This window comes from Artemia sp. Qi Xiang Cuo, chromosome 4, assembly GCF_049724085.1.
Source record: "Artemia sp. Qi Xiang Cuo chromosome 4, ASM4972408v1, whole genome shotgun sequence".
Classification (NCBI taxonomy): domain Eukaryota; kingdom Metazoa; phylum Arthropoda; class Branchiopoda; order Anostraca; family Artemiidae; genus Artemia; species Artemia sp. Qi Xiang Cuo.
In genome coordinates, this window is record NC_142797.1 from 70,377,461 (window position 1) to 70,395,322 (window position 17,862).

Consider the following 17,862-nt stretch of genomic DNA (forward strand, 5'->3'; position numbering starts at 1 on the left):
TAAAGAGCTATCTCTAAGGCTTAAGACACGATCTTTCTACACCTTGATTACTCCTATTACTTTCTATTCCTGGAAAAGATGGACACTAAATACGGACGTCAAGCGTTGACTCGCAGCATTTGAAGCTAAATGCCTGCGCTGCATTGTCTCTAGTCTAGAAATCTTTCGCTGTGTTAACGTTAGACAAACAATCTTCTCGAACATCAAGCTCCAGCAAGTCAGGGCCAACGGATGGTTTCACCTTGTTCATCTAACAGAAGATTGTGTGGCGCGCAGAAGGCATATCCACGCTCTCACAAAGAGAAAGGCGACCTTGAACGACAGACGGGACTGAAGTCAATACTGTCCGTAGAAGGTGACCTGATCAAATTAATCTTTCTTTTATTATAGTCTTAAAAAGCAGGCTAGAGCCTTTTCAATGCATTGGCGCTAAATTTAAAGAAAGAAACATGGATGGAAAACACTCAGAGATTAGCTAAAAACATGGCGCTAAACAGCTTAAGAAGGTGTCACTTTCCTTAGCCATTTCCTTTCTGGAAATTACAAACGTAGCGACTTTAAAACTTGAAAAATTCCTAAAAGAATCAGGCGGTTGCTGCCACGCATTCTTTATGGTAACGCTTAACTCTTACTTAATTGAAACGCAAATGGTCCCACTGAACCGAACCTAACTTTTTCAAACAAAATAACTTGCATCTTTTTACATTCCGCATGTTCATAATCTCAACAAACATCAATAATAATCTTAACAATCCTTATAACTGTCAATGCATTTTGTGAATAATATAAATAATAATCTTCTTATCTCAATGATCATTTCTTCTTTTGGTTACCACAGTTGAAAAGGCTAATTTTTTTTTACAACTAAAGACAGACTTTTAATTGCCTAAAAAACAAAATTTCAGTTTTCCTTATGAAAACAATAGAATCCTCGGGGTCAGCCTGGTGACAAAGTTAGATTATTTCAACTCTTACAAAAAGACAGTATGAACGCTCTAAAAAGACTGTATTTCAAATAATAAATAGCTAATATCCAGCACTTTTCTGTAAAAGTTGTGCAAACCGCTTTGTAATAAAAATTGTATGATCTAGGAAACGTTCAGTACAGTTAGCTATACATGTCTCCGTCCGGCTGTCCAGACTTGATTTGGGTTTATCCATGCACATATCCCAGCATATGTCAGTAACCTTGTGGATCTGAAAAGAAAATATATGGGGTCAATTCCTTAAGGTATATGCCACTTAGAAGTTTAGGGTAAAGCTGAAAGAGTAGATTCTGATACTAGTGTAAAAAAAAAATCGCCAACGTCATCTAACCTATGGCGAATTAGTTTTACCCTAAACTGCTGTATAGTTGTAGTTTTGGGTGCTTACTTTTAAGTATGCCAGCGCCATCTCGCCTTTGTTGATTTTGATTGGCCCTAAACTGCTGCATAATTATACTTTTAGGTACAGTTCAACTAATCAAATGATTTAGAAATTATAGTATTGCTTGTAATTTCCAAATTAATAATAAGTGGCCAGCCTGTATTTAACTTGTCAATGATTTATTACTTACTAGAGAGTAAAAGGTTCTCCAGAAACGTTTAAGGCATTTTCTGGTGACATTGTTCCTCAAAGTTTATTAACAATTGTGTCCTGGTGACCAACAAACATTTTGTTCATCAGCATTTTGGATGAAATTCAGTAGTTATTGTTTTTTTTTTATTAGCTTGATCTGTTGCCTAAAGTAAGACACAAGAAGGTAATTTTTTAATTATGAACTCCTTTCCCCTCCAAAGGGCACTAAACAAGTTTATTTGCATAAAATTGAAAATTACTGGAGTACAATCAAATAGAAATGCAATGAATCCAATAGAAAATAATAAAACAGTGTTCAACTGACTGATAATACTGTAATCTTTCCAACAGTAATAAAAGTTCATGTTCTTGCGAAAAGTATTGTTGATAAGGAAACCTGATCTCGCGACTATTGATCAACATTGTTGGTAAACAACGTGTTCGCCAGAAGAAGCCTTTAGTCTTAGCATAAAAAAGTAAAACGGCCAAAAATAGTATGGCCTCAGGTCTGATCTAAGTTTTTGTGATGAGAATACACATTAATACGTCATTTGTTTCAAATTGATTTTCTATCATTACCAAGAGCCAGCTCTCAAAACTCAAGGAAACAATTCATAGGTGAGATGTGCTTGCATAGTCTACCCTTTTAGGTTCCAAGGACAATATACAAAGCATACACCAGTAGCATAATCATAATAAAGAAAATGTGTAAGATGAAAAATATGACAGAAAGTCTCATTATGTGAAATACTTAAATAAAGAATACAATTTAATGGTCAACAAGAAAAAACCTGAATCAATGACAGGTTAACTTCTACAGCCCCCAAAAATATACATTTAGAGTCCCAAGTCAGTAAAATTGGTCATTATCAAGTTGAAAAAAAAACTAAACATAAAAATAAATCAGCAATGGATTCTTTATCAGACTGCCTGGTAAAAAAAAAGGTTAAAAAAAGAAGCAAATTTTGATTAATTCAGTGAAGAGACATAAGTTAAAATTTGCTTCTCAGGGAATCTATCAGAACCCATTAGAGAAAATCCTTAAAATCTCCACAAGACTTCAATAAATACTGAGAAAGACTGACAAAACTATGACCCCCCCCCACTGTTAAAAATATGTCAAGAGGGGAGGAGGATATCATCCCTAGCCTCTGGCAATGGCTAAGAAGATAATAAGAGAAAGAGAAAAGAAGTCATCATTAAACCTGACCTGTGCTTGAAACTGGGCTCTTTGTTGTTCAATCATAAGGGTACGTTGTAAATCTGCATCAACTCCACTGTTGCCAGCTGATCCTAATCCTGAAGCCATGGGACTTGAGCTTGTGAAATCTATTGGATTTTCTCCAACACTAAAACTACTCAGATCTGACTCAGGTGAGCTTGAGCCAGAGCTTGTGTCAGATGAGCCACCAAAGCCAAACATTTTTTGTTGAAAAATAAATCCTAGGGATAAAATAATGTTATCTATAAGCTGTATATTTATCAAACTTCAATTATCCCTATCTGGAAAAGAATAAAATGGAATAAAACAAAGTAAAGCTTAAGAACATTTTCCCAAATGCACCATTTTTTTTTTTTGACCCTTTGCCTTGACAAAACCCCTGACACCTGCTAAGACACAAACCTTTGTGCATTTATGGTATGTCCTGTCCATGCCATTAGTGCAAAGACTATTCCCAAGAGTACAAACCAATAGCGATTGAATATTTTGGTTCCATTGCAATTCAGCTCAATGATGCTACATCTCTACCACTATTGAACTCACCTTCATTTAATTCAACTCCAATCTACTGAACCCAAACAAAACTTAACACCCATTCAGCTCAACTCATATTCAACTCACTCACGTTCTGCTTAAATGAAGCTAACTTAATTTGCTAATATAGCTGAACAACATGTTTTGTTGCAAGTGATACAAGTGTGTTCAAATGAGGCTGCCTTTATTCCCTAGTTAATTATAATTATTCTGTGAGTGTGTCTTATTTTAAGGGACTTAATGATACAAGTCCCAAGCAGATCAGATATAAAACTCTTGGTATATCTTTTGAACCCAGAGGAAACCAACTCTTACTGACAAATTAGTTTTAGAGGGATCTTACACATGAAACCTAAGTTGATAAAGCAATATTAATTTGAGTTGAATGTTATGATTTCCATGTGGTTAAGTAGAATGGAGTTAACTGCACAGGATTGTGTTTAACAAAGTTGAGCTGAATGGGGTTGGCTAGAATTGGACTTAGTGACATGGGTTTGAGTTGATTGGGGTGGGGTGGTAAAAAAAGGTAAGAATACAGCATTGGACTTTACAGTCCCTACTGGCGGTGCTAATCTCTGTTTCTTGGCCCTTCAGCCAGGATGGTTGGGGGCCAACCATCCTGTGCTTTTGCACACCCTTCCTGTTTACCTTCTCCAGGTACCCATTTAAAGCTGGGTCGATTCTGGCTGAGCTTACAGTCACACCACTGACCCTCGTCCCAAAATACATAATTGGGTACACCAGGATTCGAACCCTCGCCCTATCGGCCAAAGGATCCTAAATCCAGCCCACCAATCCATTCGGCTAGGATGGCGCTTGGCTAGGGTAGGGTTGAACTAAATCATTGAATTAAACAAGGATGAGTTGAATGCAGCTTAGCTCTAGTATGTTGAGTTGAGTGGGGATTATGCACCCTGTCAAACAATTCAGGGCTGAATTAAAAGAAAGTTGAGTTGAACAAGTATAGAATTAAAAGTATGGTTGGCTGAGTTACACTGTCACCAAACATTTTGAATTTTTTAAAAATGGTAGGAATTCTTGTTGGATTTTCTCAGGATTCCATTTCGTGGAGGGAGAGGATAATGGATTTTGTAATCAAATACTAAACGTTTGTATATAACTTCAAAAGATCAGCTAGATCACTCTGTTTGGGTTCAATCAGTTAATCTCCTATCTTTATGAACTGACCACTGCCCCTTATTCATACATATATCACCATATAAGTCCTCAAAATCTTTGACACTGCATTATGACTACTATAAGTCAAACACTTCTGTTTCTACAAGCTGTTTCAACAGAACACTATCAGGAAACCATGGTAGTTGACAACTGAACATTGGAAAAAAGCCTAAAAAAATTTTACAACTAAACCTCAATATAGTCCAACTCTAGAGAAATCTTTTTTATATAGGCTACTAGTCAATCTATAACAGTCAACTTAGTTTCATTAATCTATTTACATTGGTAGTTTCTTCTCTTTAGATTAATAAAAAAAAAAATTCCAAAAAGATGTTTTTCAAAGAAAAGTAAAGGTCATATTAAACTTGAGATCAGCGAAATAAAGACCTATAATAATTCAAACTCAAAATGACCAAAAAATACTATTAAAGAATAAATGAAACCCACAACAAACATAAATTAAATAAACAATCATAGCAAACAAACATACAACAGGTAATAATATAAATGAATAAATAAATCTTAAAAGGAATAAAACTTAAATCAAATACGCAAATTGAGCTTAAAACAAAAAAAAATTACTACAAACAAGAGTTTGGTTACTGCCACCTTCCCTAACTGTAAAAGTCTAAAGCTTACTGCATCATTACGCTTTCTGAAACCAAATTTCTTAGAAACATCTTCTTTTGCACTTATTACAACTTAGAAAATAAAAAATACAGTGAAATAAAATCTTGAACTGGTGAGCTTTTAGCAATAAAAATCATTCTTTCCATTTGTTCAAGACATACAGTTTTCAGTATTTCAAACCCAAATAATAAATCTGCCCAAGAAACTCTAGAATCAGTTCAGAGGTATACAACAACATGTGTCAAAAATCTCTAAAACATCCTCACCCCTAATTAATTGAGAAATTCTTTTCTAACCAAGTAGTGAATTTGTGGACCCCATCAGACCAGCATACAGTTTTGTCTCCCAATGTTGATTTTTTTTTTTAAAGCATTAGTTGACAAGGAATGATGCAACAAGCCTTGGTAAACAGTTTGGAAGTCACCTGACAAGCTAGCATGCTATCTTCACCAACCAGTGCTGATAAGTTCATTTTATTGCTAGCCAATAGAATTCAAGAATTATGTAAAAATTTTGCATACAGGCATGTTTCATTTGGTACTAAAACATCTTTGGCTACCAACCCAGTAATTTTTTGAAGTTGTGATGTATTTTCAAGTGTTTAGTATTTGTCTTTAATGCTGCTTCATTCTTTATTATTCTTCTGTCTTCTTGTCTGATGGGTCATCAAATAAATAAAAAATCAGCTAATTGCATTTCCTCTGCTGCATTAAAAACAGTTGTATTATAAATTGGCTGATTAGTGTCTGTAAATACCAAACAGAAATGCAGCATGAGTTCTAACATCCACTCTGGTCAAAAATGGGAAAAATATGTATAAAAACTTTGTTTTGTTTTACTTCCTGTTTTTATCTCTTTTGATATGTTTTTCAAGGAGCCTATAACTTGGTGTTAAAAAGCTGACTGTAGTTGATGGAAATAGCAATATTTTTATATGCAAAAACTTCCAGTTAGTGCAATAAAAGGTAAAATTATAGTTTAGCTGCTTTTTGCTATTTTGGAAAGGGGTTAGGTTAGGTTACAAAAAATGAAACTTTCAGTAATGAATCCAGAGCCAAAAACATACTATGGGAAGGTATTGCCAAGCTTCTGTGTTAACCCTCTGCTGATTTCAAAGTCTTAGAAATTTGCCTACTTAATGGGTCTAAACCTAAGCCTATAAAATTTTTGTAAAAGCAACATTTTACCTTAATTTCCAGTTATCACTTTCTTTTTCTCTGATTTTAGTTCTGAGAATGCAACCCCTGTTATTTGAGTAAAATTTTAAGCCCTATCTATGTTTTTTTCTATATTTAGATTTAGGAAATATAATAGGAGATCTTTTAAACCTTATAAATTGGGATTGAGCAAAGTTGTGAAGCTGAAAAAAGTTTTGCTGAACTTCATTTAAATGCAAGATCTATTTTGCAAAGTTTCGTTTTTATAACCAAAAGATTTTTAAAGGTCATCAAAGGTCACTGCCCTCTAGAGGGACAAGAAGTGGAGGTAGGCTCTTCAAAATACCTTCCCAGGACATACTTTAGCCTGTAAACCTATCCCTGAAAGTTTTATTTTCCTAACCCCTTTCCAAGATAGTAAAACGTAGCTGAACTAGAATTTTACCTAATAAAATCTCTAAAATAATTTCAGTATGTCTATAGCTCACTAAGAACTTTACACTAAGAATACTTATTCTCTACATCATAAGAATCCAGTGTTCCATTTCTCTTATCACAAATTAGGCAAAGCTTGCTTACAATCAGTAGGTCTTTGATAAACTCAAAGATAATATTACTATCTTAGCTAATTAGTATTAGACAGGGACAACACTGTCAGAAAAACAATCATGATAGCCTAGGCTAGATTAATTGAAAAGAGCATAAAATAAGGAGCCTAACAGTACTATTATTTGTAAATTTCTAGGTGGCCACATAATTTAGCTAGGATGAAAGTGAAAACATCATTTGATGTCTTTTTTTATGCTCTTTCATAACACAAGAACTGCTTCTGGGGCTAATCGCATCTTGAGCTCTTAAAGGGGCCCCAAAGGTATTTCACATGAAAGAGCATAAAAAAAGCATCAAATGATGTTCTCACTTTCATCCTAGCTAAATTATATGGCCCACTGCAAATTTACCAGGAAATTTACCTCCATCCCCTAATGTGCAAATATATACCTTGAATTGGAATATACCATGAATTGTTGATGGCAAAGTTTTGAATAGCACAATCCAGTGCTATTTTTTGTTGACAGCATTTGAAAAACTTGAAACAGTAAAGCAGTTTTCACAAGCATGTCTGGCTAGAATCCCATGTCTAGACACGTGTCTAGCTAGAGTTCAATGTCTAGGCAACAACCATTCACAAGTAAAATTCGGTGCTTAGCTAAAACTACAAATTTAGTTTCAAATTTTCATTTCTAGCCAATCAAGAGAGCTTATGTGGCAAAACTTTCAAAATTGTAATCTCTATTTTTACTGTCACAAGATAATGGATGAGATAATCAAAACAATATGCCTTAGTGCGCTTCACTGTTATGTCTGGTGTTGTATGTTTGCCTAAATGATAAAAAAAAACAATTAATGAGAAAGCAAAAATTGAATTTCAGTTTAAAAATGTAGATATAAATGATGAAAAAGTGGAACTTGACACATTCTGATTGGCTGTAATAAAAAATCCTAGACATTGAGTTCTAGAGTCTAGAACTCAATGTCTAGCCAAGCACTTTGTCTAGCATGTCTAGCTAAGCACCAAATTTTACTTGTCATTGGTCATTGCCTAGACATAGAATTCTGGCTAGACACATGTCTAGACATAGGATTCTAGCTAGACACACTTGTGAACGCTGCCTAAGAAAATGGTTTGAACTAAAAATAAAGTATTTTATAGGTTAAGTTATAACTTCTTTGTGTGGCTACAAAAATGAAATGCCTTTGGGGTCCCTTTAAAGGCTCAAGATGCAACTAGCACCAGAAGCAATTCTTGAATTAAGAAAGAGCATAAAAAAAGGCATCAAATGACATTTTCATTTTCATCTTAGCTAAATTATGTGGTCATCTAGAAATCTACCCTATTATTCTCTATGTGTTTACTTCAGATGAGCTGTAACTCTCTAGGATCATCTTAAGACTTGCTTAGAAGATGCAGATAGTCTCAAGCTCCTGTAACTATTCTCGCTCTATTAGCCTGGGCTACAATTTATGGGTAAGGTTTATAGTAATCAAATATTCAGGTAGCTACAAAATAAGCTTACCTGTATGGTCAGCATTGCATCCTGAATCCAAATTTATGTTTATTTGTGTCTGAAATGAGCTTTACCTTACCCCTATATAGGCTAGCCTATAGCCCACCAAATTCAAAGTATATATTTGCATATTAGGAATGTGGGATTATAGTTCATTCCTGATGCAAATGAATGTTAAATGTGGATTCAGGATGCAATTCTGACTATGGAGGTAAGTTTAAGCTTCACTCCACTCCCCCCTAATGTGCAAATATATACCCTGAATTTGTATATATAGGGATGTGGGAATAGGGTAAAATACCTCTTTTTGGGAAAGACCACTTTTCTTTGGCATTCTGGAAAAATAAAGATGGGTTTTTGGGACCACCCCTAATTTACCACAGCATGATGCAATGTGAGGTTAGTAACAAGAGCCCCACCCAGTGAAGAATCCAGAGGGGGGCCCCCCCCCCCCCCTAGTGTAGTATAAAGTAGTGTAATTTACTTAATTAACTCAAGTTTGCGTTAATTAAACTTGCTCCTAATGCAAGTTAATTGGATCAACCTATTTCCCCCCCTATAATTTTTTTTCAGATCAACCTATTTTGTACCCCCTTCTAAAAAAAAAAAATCCTGGATCTGCCCCTGGTCCCACCTTCTTTGTGAAATTTTCCACCAATAATTTGTCAGCATAAATTAAAAATGTGATCTCATTTTTGACTAGCAATTGAAAAGAAAAAGTTATATTTAATATTTGTGATTTATAGAATAAATATCAAGTAAAAAATTTACATTTTTAGAATCAGAAGAAAATCAGCTTTCTGTTAATGTGAATAAAACTGAAACACTGAAAGGATATATACATCAAAATAGGATAATTGGTAGCCTATTTCCAAAAAGAGGTCCTTGTATGTAAGTCAATAAACTAATAATTTCAAGTATTTGATCTTAAATCATTTTAGTACTAACCATATTGATGTACAGCTTAGGGTAAATTTTTCGCAAATCATATTATTGACTTACAAATAAAGTAAACATACTACTCAATGCCTTTTTTCATGCTCTTTCCAAATAATACAATAATCATTTTGATTTCTAATGTAAATGGGAGGTAAGTTTAAACTTTACCCCAAGCCCCCTAATGTGCAAATATATATCCTGAATTGGTATATATAGGGGTGGGGGTAAAATTCATTTCCAACAAAAATTATTATTATATTTGGAAGGGACTCCACCCTTTGACTATTAGAAAAAATTACTTTATAAGCTTATATAGAATGGTACTGTCTCCTTATAATTAAAAAAAAAAATAGTCATCTAGTTGGAAAATTTGGCCCAACTGTATAGGAGAAATCTATATTTGCCAACTAGTTGACAATAAATGTTGCCCCAGCAAATGTTTCCTTTTCCAACTAGTTGACTAATAACTTCTCTCCAGCAAAACTTATTTTTTCCAACTAGTTGACTAATAGCTTCTCCCCAGCAAAGCTTAATTTTACCTATTAGCTGGAAACAAACTTTGCCCCAGAAAACAATTCATTTTCCAACTAGTTGCCTAGTAACTTCTCCCCGGCAAAGCTTAGTTTTGCCAAATAGCTTGAAGCAAATATTACCCCAGAAAAGAATTCATTTTCTAATAAGTAACTTCTCCCATTGTAGGAAGTTCCTGTTTCCTTTAAATCTTTCTTTTATGAGATCCTCTCACCCCAGACAAGGACATACTGCTTTCCTTTTAGCCCTAGACAGTTGGCCAAAAAGTCAAATCTATGGCAATTTGTTATCCTTCATCTGCAGAATGTGCCCTAGCCATCTCAACCTTTCTTTCATTATAGCCATAGACAGCAGGATTGAACTCCATTTTTTGCAAAACCTACTGTTTGAAATATGGCCAGCCGGTCAGAAACCCAGATCAATATGTAGACAGTTTCTATGGAAAACATCTGGCAAATTGTCATCCACTTTTTGGAATTTTCTCTTAGGTTTGTATATGATAATGGGATCATTAGGGAGGGAGGGTTGCTTTGTTGTCAGGATAACAACTAATATATTGAAAAAGAGCATGAAATTAGAACATTGTAATTTTTATTTTATTAGCCTACCATGTTTTTGAGAAGTGCTGCTAAAATGAAATTTTACCATTATTTGAAAATTTGACTAGTTTAACCTTCTATTTTTAGAGAAGTGTGTACTCACAGTTTCAAGTAGCCCAGTCTATAATAAATAGGCCAGGGTGAAAGCATATTGAAAAAAGGGATTCTACCCTTTGACTATTAGAAAAAATTACTTTATAAGCTCATATAGGATGTTACTATCCAATATCCTTCTAGCATCATTTTTATACAATCCTAAAAAGGCTTATCCCAGATTTTCCTCTCAATTACTTGGACTATCTGTCTTGGATTTTCCTACAATTAGCCATGTCTTGATACCTACTGCAAAATACTTGATTTTCAATTCATGTGTTGCTGGAAACAAACATTGCCCCAGGAAATAATTCATTTTCCAACTAGTTGACTAGTAGCTTCTCCCCATCAAAACTTTATTTTTCTAACTAGTTGACTAATAACTTCCCCCAGCAACACTTGATTTTGCCAACTAGCTGGAAACAAACATTGCCCCAGAAAATAATCCATTTTCCAAATAGTTGACTAATAACTTCTCAGCAAAACTTAATTTTTCCAACTAGTTGACAAATAACTTCTTCCCAGCAACACTTAAATTTGCCAACTAGTTGACAATAAATATTGCCCCAGTAAAACTTTCATTTTCCAACCAGTTGAATAATAACTTCTCCCCAGCAAAACCTAATTTTCCCAACTAGTTGACTAATAACTTCTCCCCAGCAAAACTTAATTTTGCCAACTAGCTGGAAACAAACATTACCCCAGAAAACAATTCATTTTCTAACTAGTAACTTCTCCCCTCCCAGGAAGTTCCTATTTCCTTTAAATCTTTCTTTATGACATCCTATCACCCCAGACAAGGACAACTTGCTTTCCTTTTAGCCCTAGACAGTTGGCAATAAAAAAAAAGAAAACCTTTGGTAATTTGTCATCCTTCATCTGCAGAATGCACCCTAGCCATCTCAACCTTTCTTTCATTATAGCCCTAGAGAGCAGGATTGAACCACATTTTTTTGTACAGCCTACTGTTTGAAATATGGTCAGTCATCTGGGTATCCAGAACAATCTGTAGGCAATTTCTATGGAAAACATCTAGCAAATTGTCATCCATTTTTTTGAATATTACCTTAAATTACCTTAAATCGCACTTGCTAGCGATATGGACGAGTCCAGTGTACGCCAGTTAGTGATGATAGGGCTAGGGGACATCAGCTTCATCCCATTGTGATAGCCATAGTTTAGTTTTCCATTCCTTATCGAGATTGGCTTTGAAACTGTCAACGGATGGTGAACTCACTGTCGTTTTTCTCAGATAGTTCCAGAGGCTTATGATGCAGTTGGAGAAGAAATTGTTCCTCTTACTTGTATTATCATACTTCCGAAAAAGCTTTGCTGAATGACCCCTGGTTCTTGACGACTGGGCAGGCTGAAAGAGGTCCTTGTCATCAGACTTGAGCAGTTTGTAGGTCATTATCATATCACCTCTTTGCCGATGGTATGTCAGAGTTGGTAGCTTGAGGCTCTGCAGTCGGCATGCATACTCTTTGTCTCTGAGCCCCTTTACGCATTTTGATGCCCGTCTTTGGACAGACTCGAGAGCCATCTGGTCTGTTTTATTAATTGGCGTGGCGACACACATTCCAAATTCTAATCTTGGTCTCACCAGGCTCTTGTAAAGTTTTGTGATTGCAGGGGATCTACTTGTCATTGTACATTTGATGAGACCGAAAGTTTGGTTTGCCTTTGCTACTGCAGCTCGGGTGTGGCAGTTGAAATTAAGGTCTTCATCTACAACAACCCCCAGATCTCTTTCAGAGGTACTCTCAGAGAGTGGCTGTCTCACACCAGCATTTGCTGACATTGAGTATTGCCATCGTGGGTTATTTCTTCCAAAATGGAGAACCTTGCACTTTTCAACATTAAACTCGAGCCTCCATATTTTGGCCCATTCGCCAAAGCTGTCAAGATCTGACTGTATTGAGGTCACACCTTGCTGAGTTCCAACAGGACCAATGAGCTTCAAGTCATCGGCGTACAGGCTAAGCTTGCTTGTAACGGTTCTTGGAGCATCATTAATATATACATTGAAGAGTGTAGGTCCCAAAACTGTTCCTTGAGGAACCCCGCTTGAGACCTCAGCTATTTCGGAGTAGTAAGCTCTGCCACCTTCACCAAAAACTCTGACCTGCTGCTTTCTTCCCTTTAGGAAAGACGTGATCCAGTCCACCACTCCCTCTTGAATTCCAATTGCCTTCAGTTTCAAATGAAGCCTTCGATGGCAGACTTTATTGAAGGCTTTAGCAAAGTCTAGCAAGATCATATCCACTGGGAGACCTTGGTCAAGGAGCTCAGTTATGTAATTATACAAGTCAATCAGATTGGTTTCGACTGATCTGCCTGGTCGGAAACCATGTTGTTGTTTTGATAGAAGGTTATTTGTGATCAAATGTCTAAGAACGGCAGTGTTGACAATACCCTCTAGGATTTTCCCAACAGCAGACATAATACTGATTGGCCGATAACTGCAAGCTTTGCTCTTATCTCCTCCTTTATGTATTGGCGAGATATGGGCTACTTTCCAGTCCATTGGTATGACTTTAGTGTCAATAGATCTCTGGAAGAGTCTTGAGAGGGGCGTTTCTAGTTGGGAATGAGCTTCCTTTAAGAGTTGTGGATGTATGCCATCTGGCCCAACAGACTTATTTGGATTAAGCTTTTTAATCCAAGATTTAAGCTCAGCCTGATCCACTCTTAATGGTAACATTTGAGTGGTGATTTTGTAGCATGGTGGGGTTGGCAGGGGGGCTTTGTCTGCGGGTGTGAAGACTGATGTAAACTGGTGGTTCAAGGCAACAGCAATTTCTTGGGGGTCGTTTGACTGGGCTCCATTACAAACCAGCTCCGAAACCGTGTGTCTACCAGGCTTATGTGCTGAGGCATATTTCCAGAACTTCTTGGGATTGGTTTTTGAGGTTGCTGCAATGGCCTCCTCGTATTTCTCTATCAGTTCTCTGGACAGGGCTCGAACTTTGTTCCTTGCGGCTTTGAACTTTACCAGGTAGTCCGTTCTGTGGGGGTCCTGATTTATGAGCTTCAACAGTTTCTTCTTCTTGTTCCTTGCAGTTTTCATATTCTTTTAGTTTTGTATATATTGATGGGATCATCAGGGAGGGAGGGTTGCTTTGTTATCTGGATAACAACTAATATATTGAAAAAGAGCATGAAATAAGAACATTGTTATTTTGTTAGCCTACCATGTTTTTTGAGAAGTACTGCTAAACTGAAATATTACCATATTTGGAAATTTGACTAATTTACCCTTCTATTCTTAGAGATGTATGCACTCACAGTTTCAAGTAGCCCAGCCTATAATAAATAGGCCAGGGTGAAAGCCTATTGAAAAAAAATAAAGTTTTGTTGGGGAGAAGTTACTAATCAACTAGTTGGAAAATGAATCGTTTCTGGGGCAATGTTTGTTTCCAGCTAGTTGGCAAATTTCAATGTTGCTGGGGAGAAGTTATTTGTCAACTAGTTGGAAAATAAATTGTTTTGCCTTAAAATTACCTTAAATCACAGCTTGGAGTGAAATTAAGGATTTTCATCCTTGTAATGCTCCATTATGACTTCAATGGGTTTGAGGACTCAGCAGCTTCCCAGTTGTACAGGAACTCTTGCTGTAGCAATTCTTTGTCTAAATTTTTCTTGAAAGCACCCATTGAAACAGCAGCCACTGTATTTTCAGAGAATAGATTCCACAAGTTTGTTACTCATTGGCTGAAAAAATGGCTTCTTTCTCAGACTAAGTAGCATTGCTTGAAGATCTTTTTGGAATTACCTCTAGTCACAGAATATTCTGGGGAGGGGTTAGGAGACGAGGGAGAACATTTTTGGAAATAATTTTGTGGGTCATTATCATGTCACCACGTTTCCTCCTGTATGCAAAAGTAGGAAGTTTTAAGTGACATAAATGCTCTTTGTATGGCATTTGTTTGAGGACTTTGACCATTTTGGTTGCTCTGTGTTGAACTCATTCTAGAATTTCTTTGTCCTTCTTGAAATAGGGTGATGTCTGGGACATTCCAAGCTCTGGGCGCAGGCAAACTAGTGCCTTGTAGAGCTTTATAAACATGCTTGGGCATCTGCTAGAGATAGTTCTCTTGATCATTCCAAGAGATTGGAGGGCAGACAATGATACAGAGTTAGCATCAACTTTAGTTGATGATCAACAATGACTCCAAGATTTCTTTTTTCAGAGACTGCAGAAACGGGGTTACCTTGGAGATGGTATTGCTGATGTGTGTTATGATTACCAAAGTGGATTACATGGCATTTGTCAATATTGAACGAGAGGAGCGATGTATCAGCTCAAATCCCAAGAATATTAAGGTCATTTTGAATAGATTGCCAGTCAGAAGTCGTGGCTGCTTTACCAACAAGCTTTGAATCATCAGCATAAAGAGTGAGGAGGTTTGAGAGGAGATTGGGTTCATCATTTATATATAAGTTGAAGAGACTTGGCCCAAGAATGGTCCCCTGGGGAACACTTCTTAAAACAGTTGTAGACAAGGATCAATAAGGGACACCTTGAGAGTCGTGAACTCTTACAACTTTTGTTTTCTGGGACATTGTTTGTTTCCTGCTAGTTGGCAAAATTAAGTATTTCTGGGGATAAGTTATAATTCAACAAATTGAAGAACGAACTATTTTCAGAGACAATATTTCTTTTCAGCTAGTTGGCATAATTCAGTGTTGCTGGAGTGAAGTTACTAGTCAAATGGTTGGAAAATAAAAGTTTGGTAAAATTCTAATTTAGCTAATTTTGGCTATCTTGGAAAGGGGTTAGGTTAGGAAAATGAAACTTTCAAGGATGGGTCTACAGGCTAAAGTATGTCCCAGGAAGGTATTTACCTCCACCCCTTCTCTCTCAAATGTCAAATGTCAGGACCCAGGAGGGTCCTGACCTTGGATGACCTTTAAAAATCTGTGTATCATAAAAGTGAAACCTTGCAAAGTAGATCTTCTGCTTAAATGAAGTACAACCAAATTGATTTCAGCTTCACAACATTGCCCAATCCTAATTTATAAGGTTTTAAAGATATGTAAATACATTTCCTAAATTTTGAAAAAGCATTGATATGGCTTAAAATTCAACTCAAATAACAGGAATTGCATTTTCAGAACTAAGGTCAGAGAAAAAGAAACTAATAACTGAAAATTAAGGTAAAATGTTTTTTGGTCAAAATTTCAATATTTTCTTTGATATTAGATTTTTTTTTACATTTTCTCTTTTAAATGTTGATATTTTAGATTGTTTTTGTCTTTATGCAGAAGACAGCTTGTTTGATAAGGCAAAATACTTGTGTGATTCTTGTTCATCCTACTGGGCATAGACCCATTGTTTTCTCAAGTGTGAAGTTTGAAAGGTGGTACTACCCTATGGTAACCAACATAAAATAGAAATGAACTAATTTCAAAAGAAAAATTGTAGTATAATCGATAGATAACTATATATAAATTAAAATGGAGTTAGAAAGTGATATTTAATCCATCTTGATTTCTGGGAATATTTCTGGTCTATGCAATTATAATGAAAGTAAAGAGTAGCATTAAGCCCCAAAATTAACAGAATCTGTTTGGGGGGGTCCAGGTGGAATTTTCTGTTGGTAGGGATTTACTGTGGAGTGGACTTTTCTGGGGAAGGGGTCCAGCTCCCATTTTTAAAGAAAAAAATTACAATAAACCACCATGCTGACAAAATACATTAAATGTTTTGAAATTGCTGCTATAAATTGCCAAATAAGTTGTTTTATAGATAGCACTATCCCAGCCATTGTTAATTCTGTTTTTTTTCATGAGCAGTGGTGAAAATACAAAATATTAATACAACCTAACCTAGGTTAGGTTGTATTAATATTATGTATTTTTGCCACTGCTCATTAAAAATGGAATTAACAACAGCTGGAATGAACTCTATCTGTAAAAACAATTTATTATAGGCTAGTGGCAATTTCAAATTTCATTTTAGCATGGGGTTTATTGTAAACTTTTTCTTGTTAGTTGGAAAAAGAAGGATTTTTAGAGGAAAGACTTGATGATAAAGATTCTTCCCTTGGATAATATGTTAACTAGGATCATTATACATATTTTAAAGTAAGAATTGTTACTTACTTGTTTTCTTAACATGTCTCCTTATAAGGGGCCATAATTCTAAATTTATACCAATACTCATTCATATTTACAGGATACCTTATCAATCAATTTATATAACTTAGGCTACCTCAATTTATATCTCATATAAAATTACATTTTGTATGTAACAATAATATGGTTCTAAAAAATAAAGACCTGTCATGTAGGCAAATTTACTGACCCTCTAGAGAGAGAAAGAGTAGAGGTAGGTACTTCAAAATACCTTCCCAGGACACAGTTTAGCCTGTAGACCCATCCTGAAAGTTTCATTTTCCACACCATACCCCTTACCAAGGTAGCCAAAAGTAGCTTAAGTAGAATTTTACCAAAAGTTTTGCTTGGGAAACATTTCTTGTCAACTAGTTGGCAAACATAGATTTCTCCTATAGGGATGGGCAACATATTCTAACTAGATGGCAAAAATATTTTTAATTATAAGGATATTGGATAGTACCATTTTATATAAGCTTATAAACTAATTCTTTCCAATAGTCAAAGAGTGGGTATCCTATTTGGAAAGAGCATAAAAAAAGGCATCAAGTGGTATGTTTACTTTATTTGTAAGTCAATAATATGATTTGCAAAAAATTACCCAGCTTAGCTTCTTAGCTATTCATTGATATATACAATTCTTCTCAATTCCTGTTTGGTAACAAGGTGTGAGGGTTTTTGTTTAAGCCTACATAGGCCTAATTTTGCTCAATTGGATGGCCTACTATTTTTTTACCCTAGTCCATTTCCAATGCATGTTAAATTTGGATTCAGGATGCAATTCTGATCATAGATGAGAGGTAAGTTTTATTCTTAGCTAACTGAATAGTCCGTTGATATAAACCTTACCCTAATTTATTACCAAATTTTCGAATACACGTGGAATGCTGTTAAATGTTTTTTTTTTAAATATAAAAATAATAGGCGGCAAGTTCTGGGATCAGCTAAAGCTGCGTCTTTATTCGGCGTTTTCTGGAAAACTGGGACGCAGAACTGGACGTAAAAATTATCGTAAGTTTATCTTCGTGCCTTTTTTTTCTTTTTTGTCACCTTTTATAGGCCCAAGTTAAAAAGAAGTGAAGGTGTAAAGGACTACAATAAATATTTTTTTCTCAAAAATTTAACCTCTTTTGTGAGGCCTATTGGCCATTAAGAATCTTATTTATGAAAAGTTTTAGCTTTAGACCCATTGAGATACATCCAGTTTTAGATACATCCAGAAAAATAAGCAG

At 35.5% G+C, this 17,862-nt stretch overlaps 1 protein-coding gene across 3 annotated transcripts; it reads right to left on the reverse strand.

The window, feature by feature from the left end:
* Positions 1-989: 989 nt before the first annotated feature.
* On the reverse strand, positions 990-17,568 carry LOC148953385 (mitochondrial import inner membrane translocase subunit Tim8 B-like). 3 transcript variants are annotated; one of them, XM_089087651.1, is made up of 3 exons: positions 17,493-17,568; positions 2,771-3,003; positions 990-1,197 (listed from the first exon to the last, which is right to left on the reverse strand). In XM_089087651.1, exons 2-3 carry the CDS (start codon positions 2,981-2,983, stop codon positions 1,027-1,029), a joined length of 384 nt encoding a protein of 127 aa, XP_088943777.1. In that variant the 5' UTR covers positions 2,984-3,003; positions 17,493-17,568; the 3' UTR covers positions 990-1,026. The 3 variants fall into 3 exon arrangements, with proteins under 3 accessions (XP_088943777.1, XP_088943776.1, XP_088943778.1); XM_089087650.1 differs by having other exon boundaries at positions 17,480-17,567; XM_089087652.1 differs by lacking the exon at positions 17,493-17,568 and adding an exon at positions 6,805-6,825.
* Between the last annotated feature and the right edge of the window lie 294 nt (positions 17,569-17,862).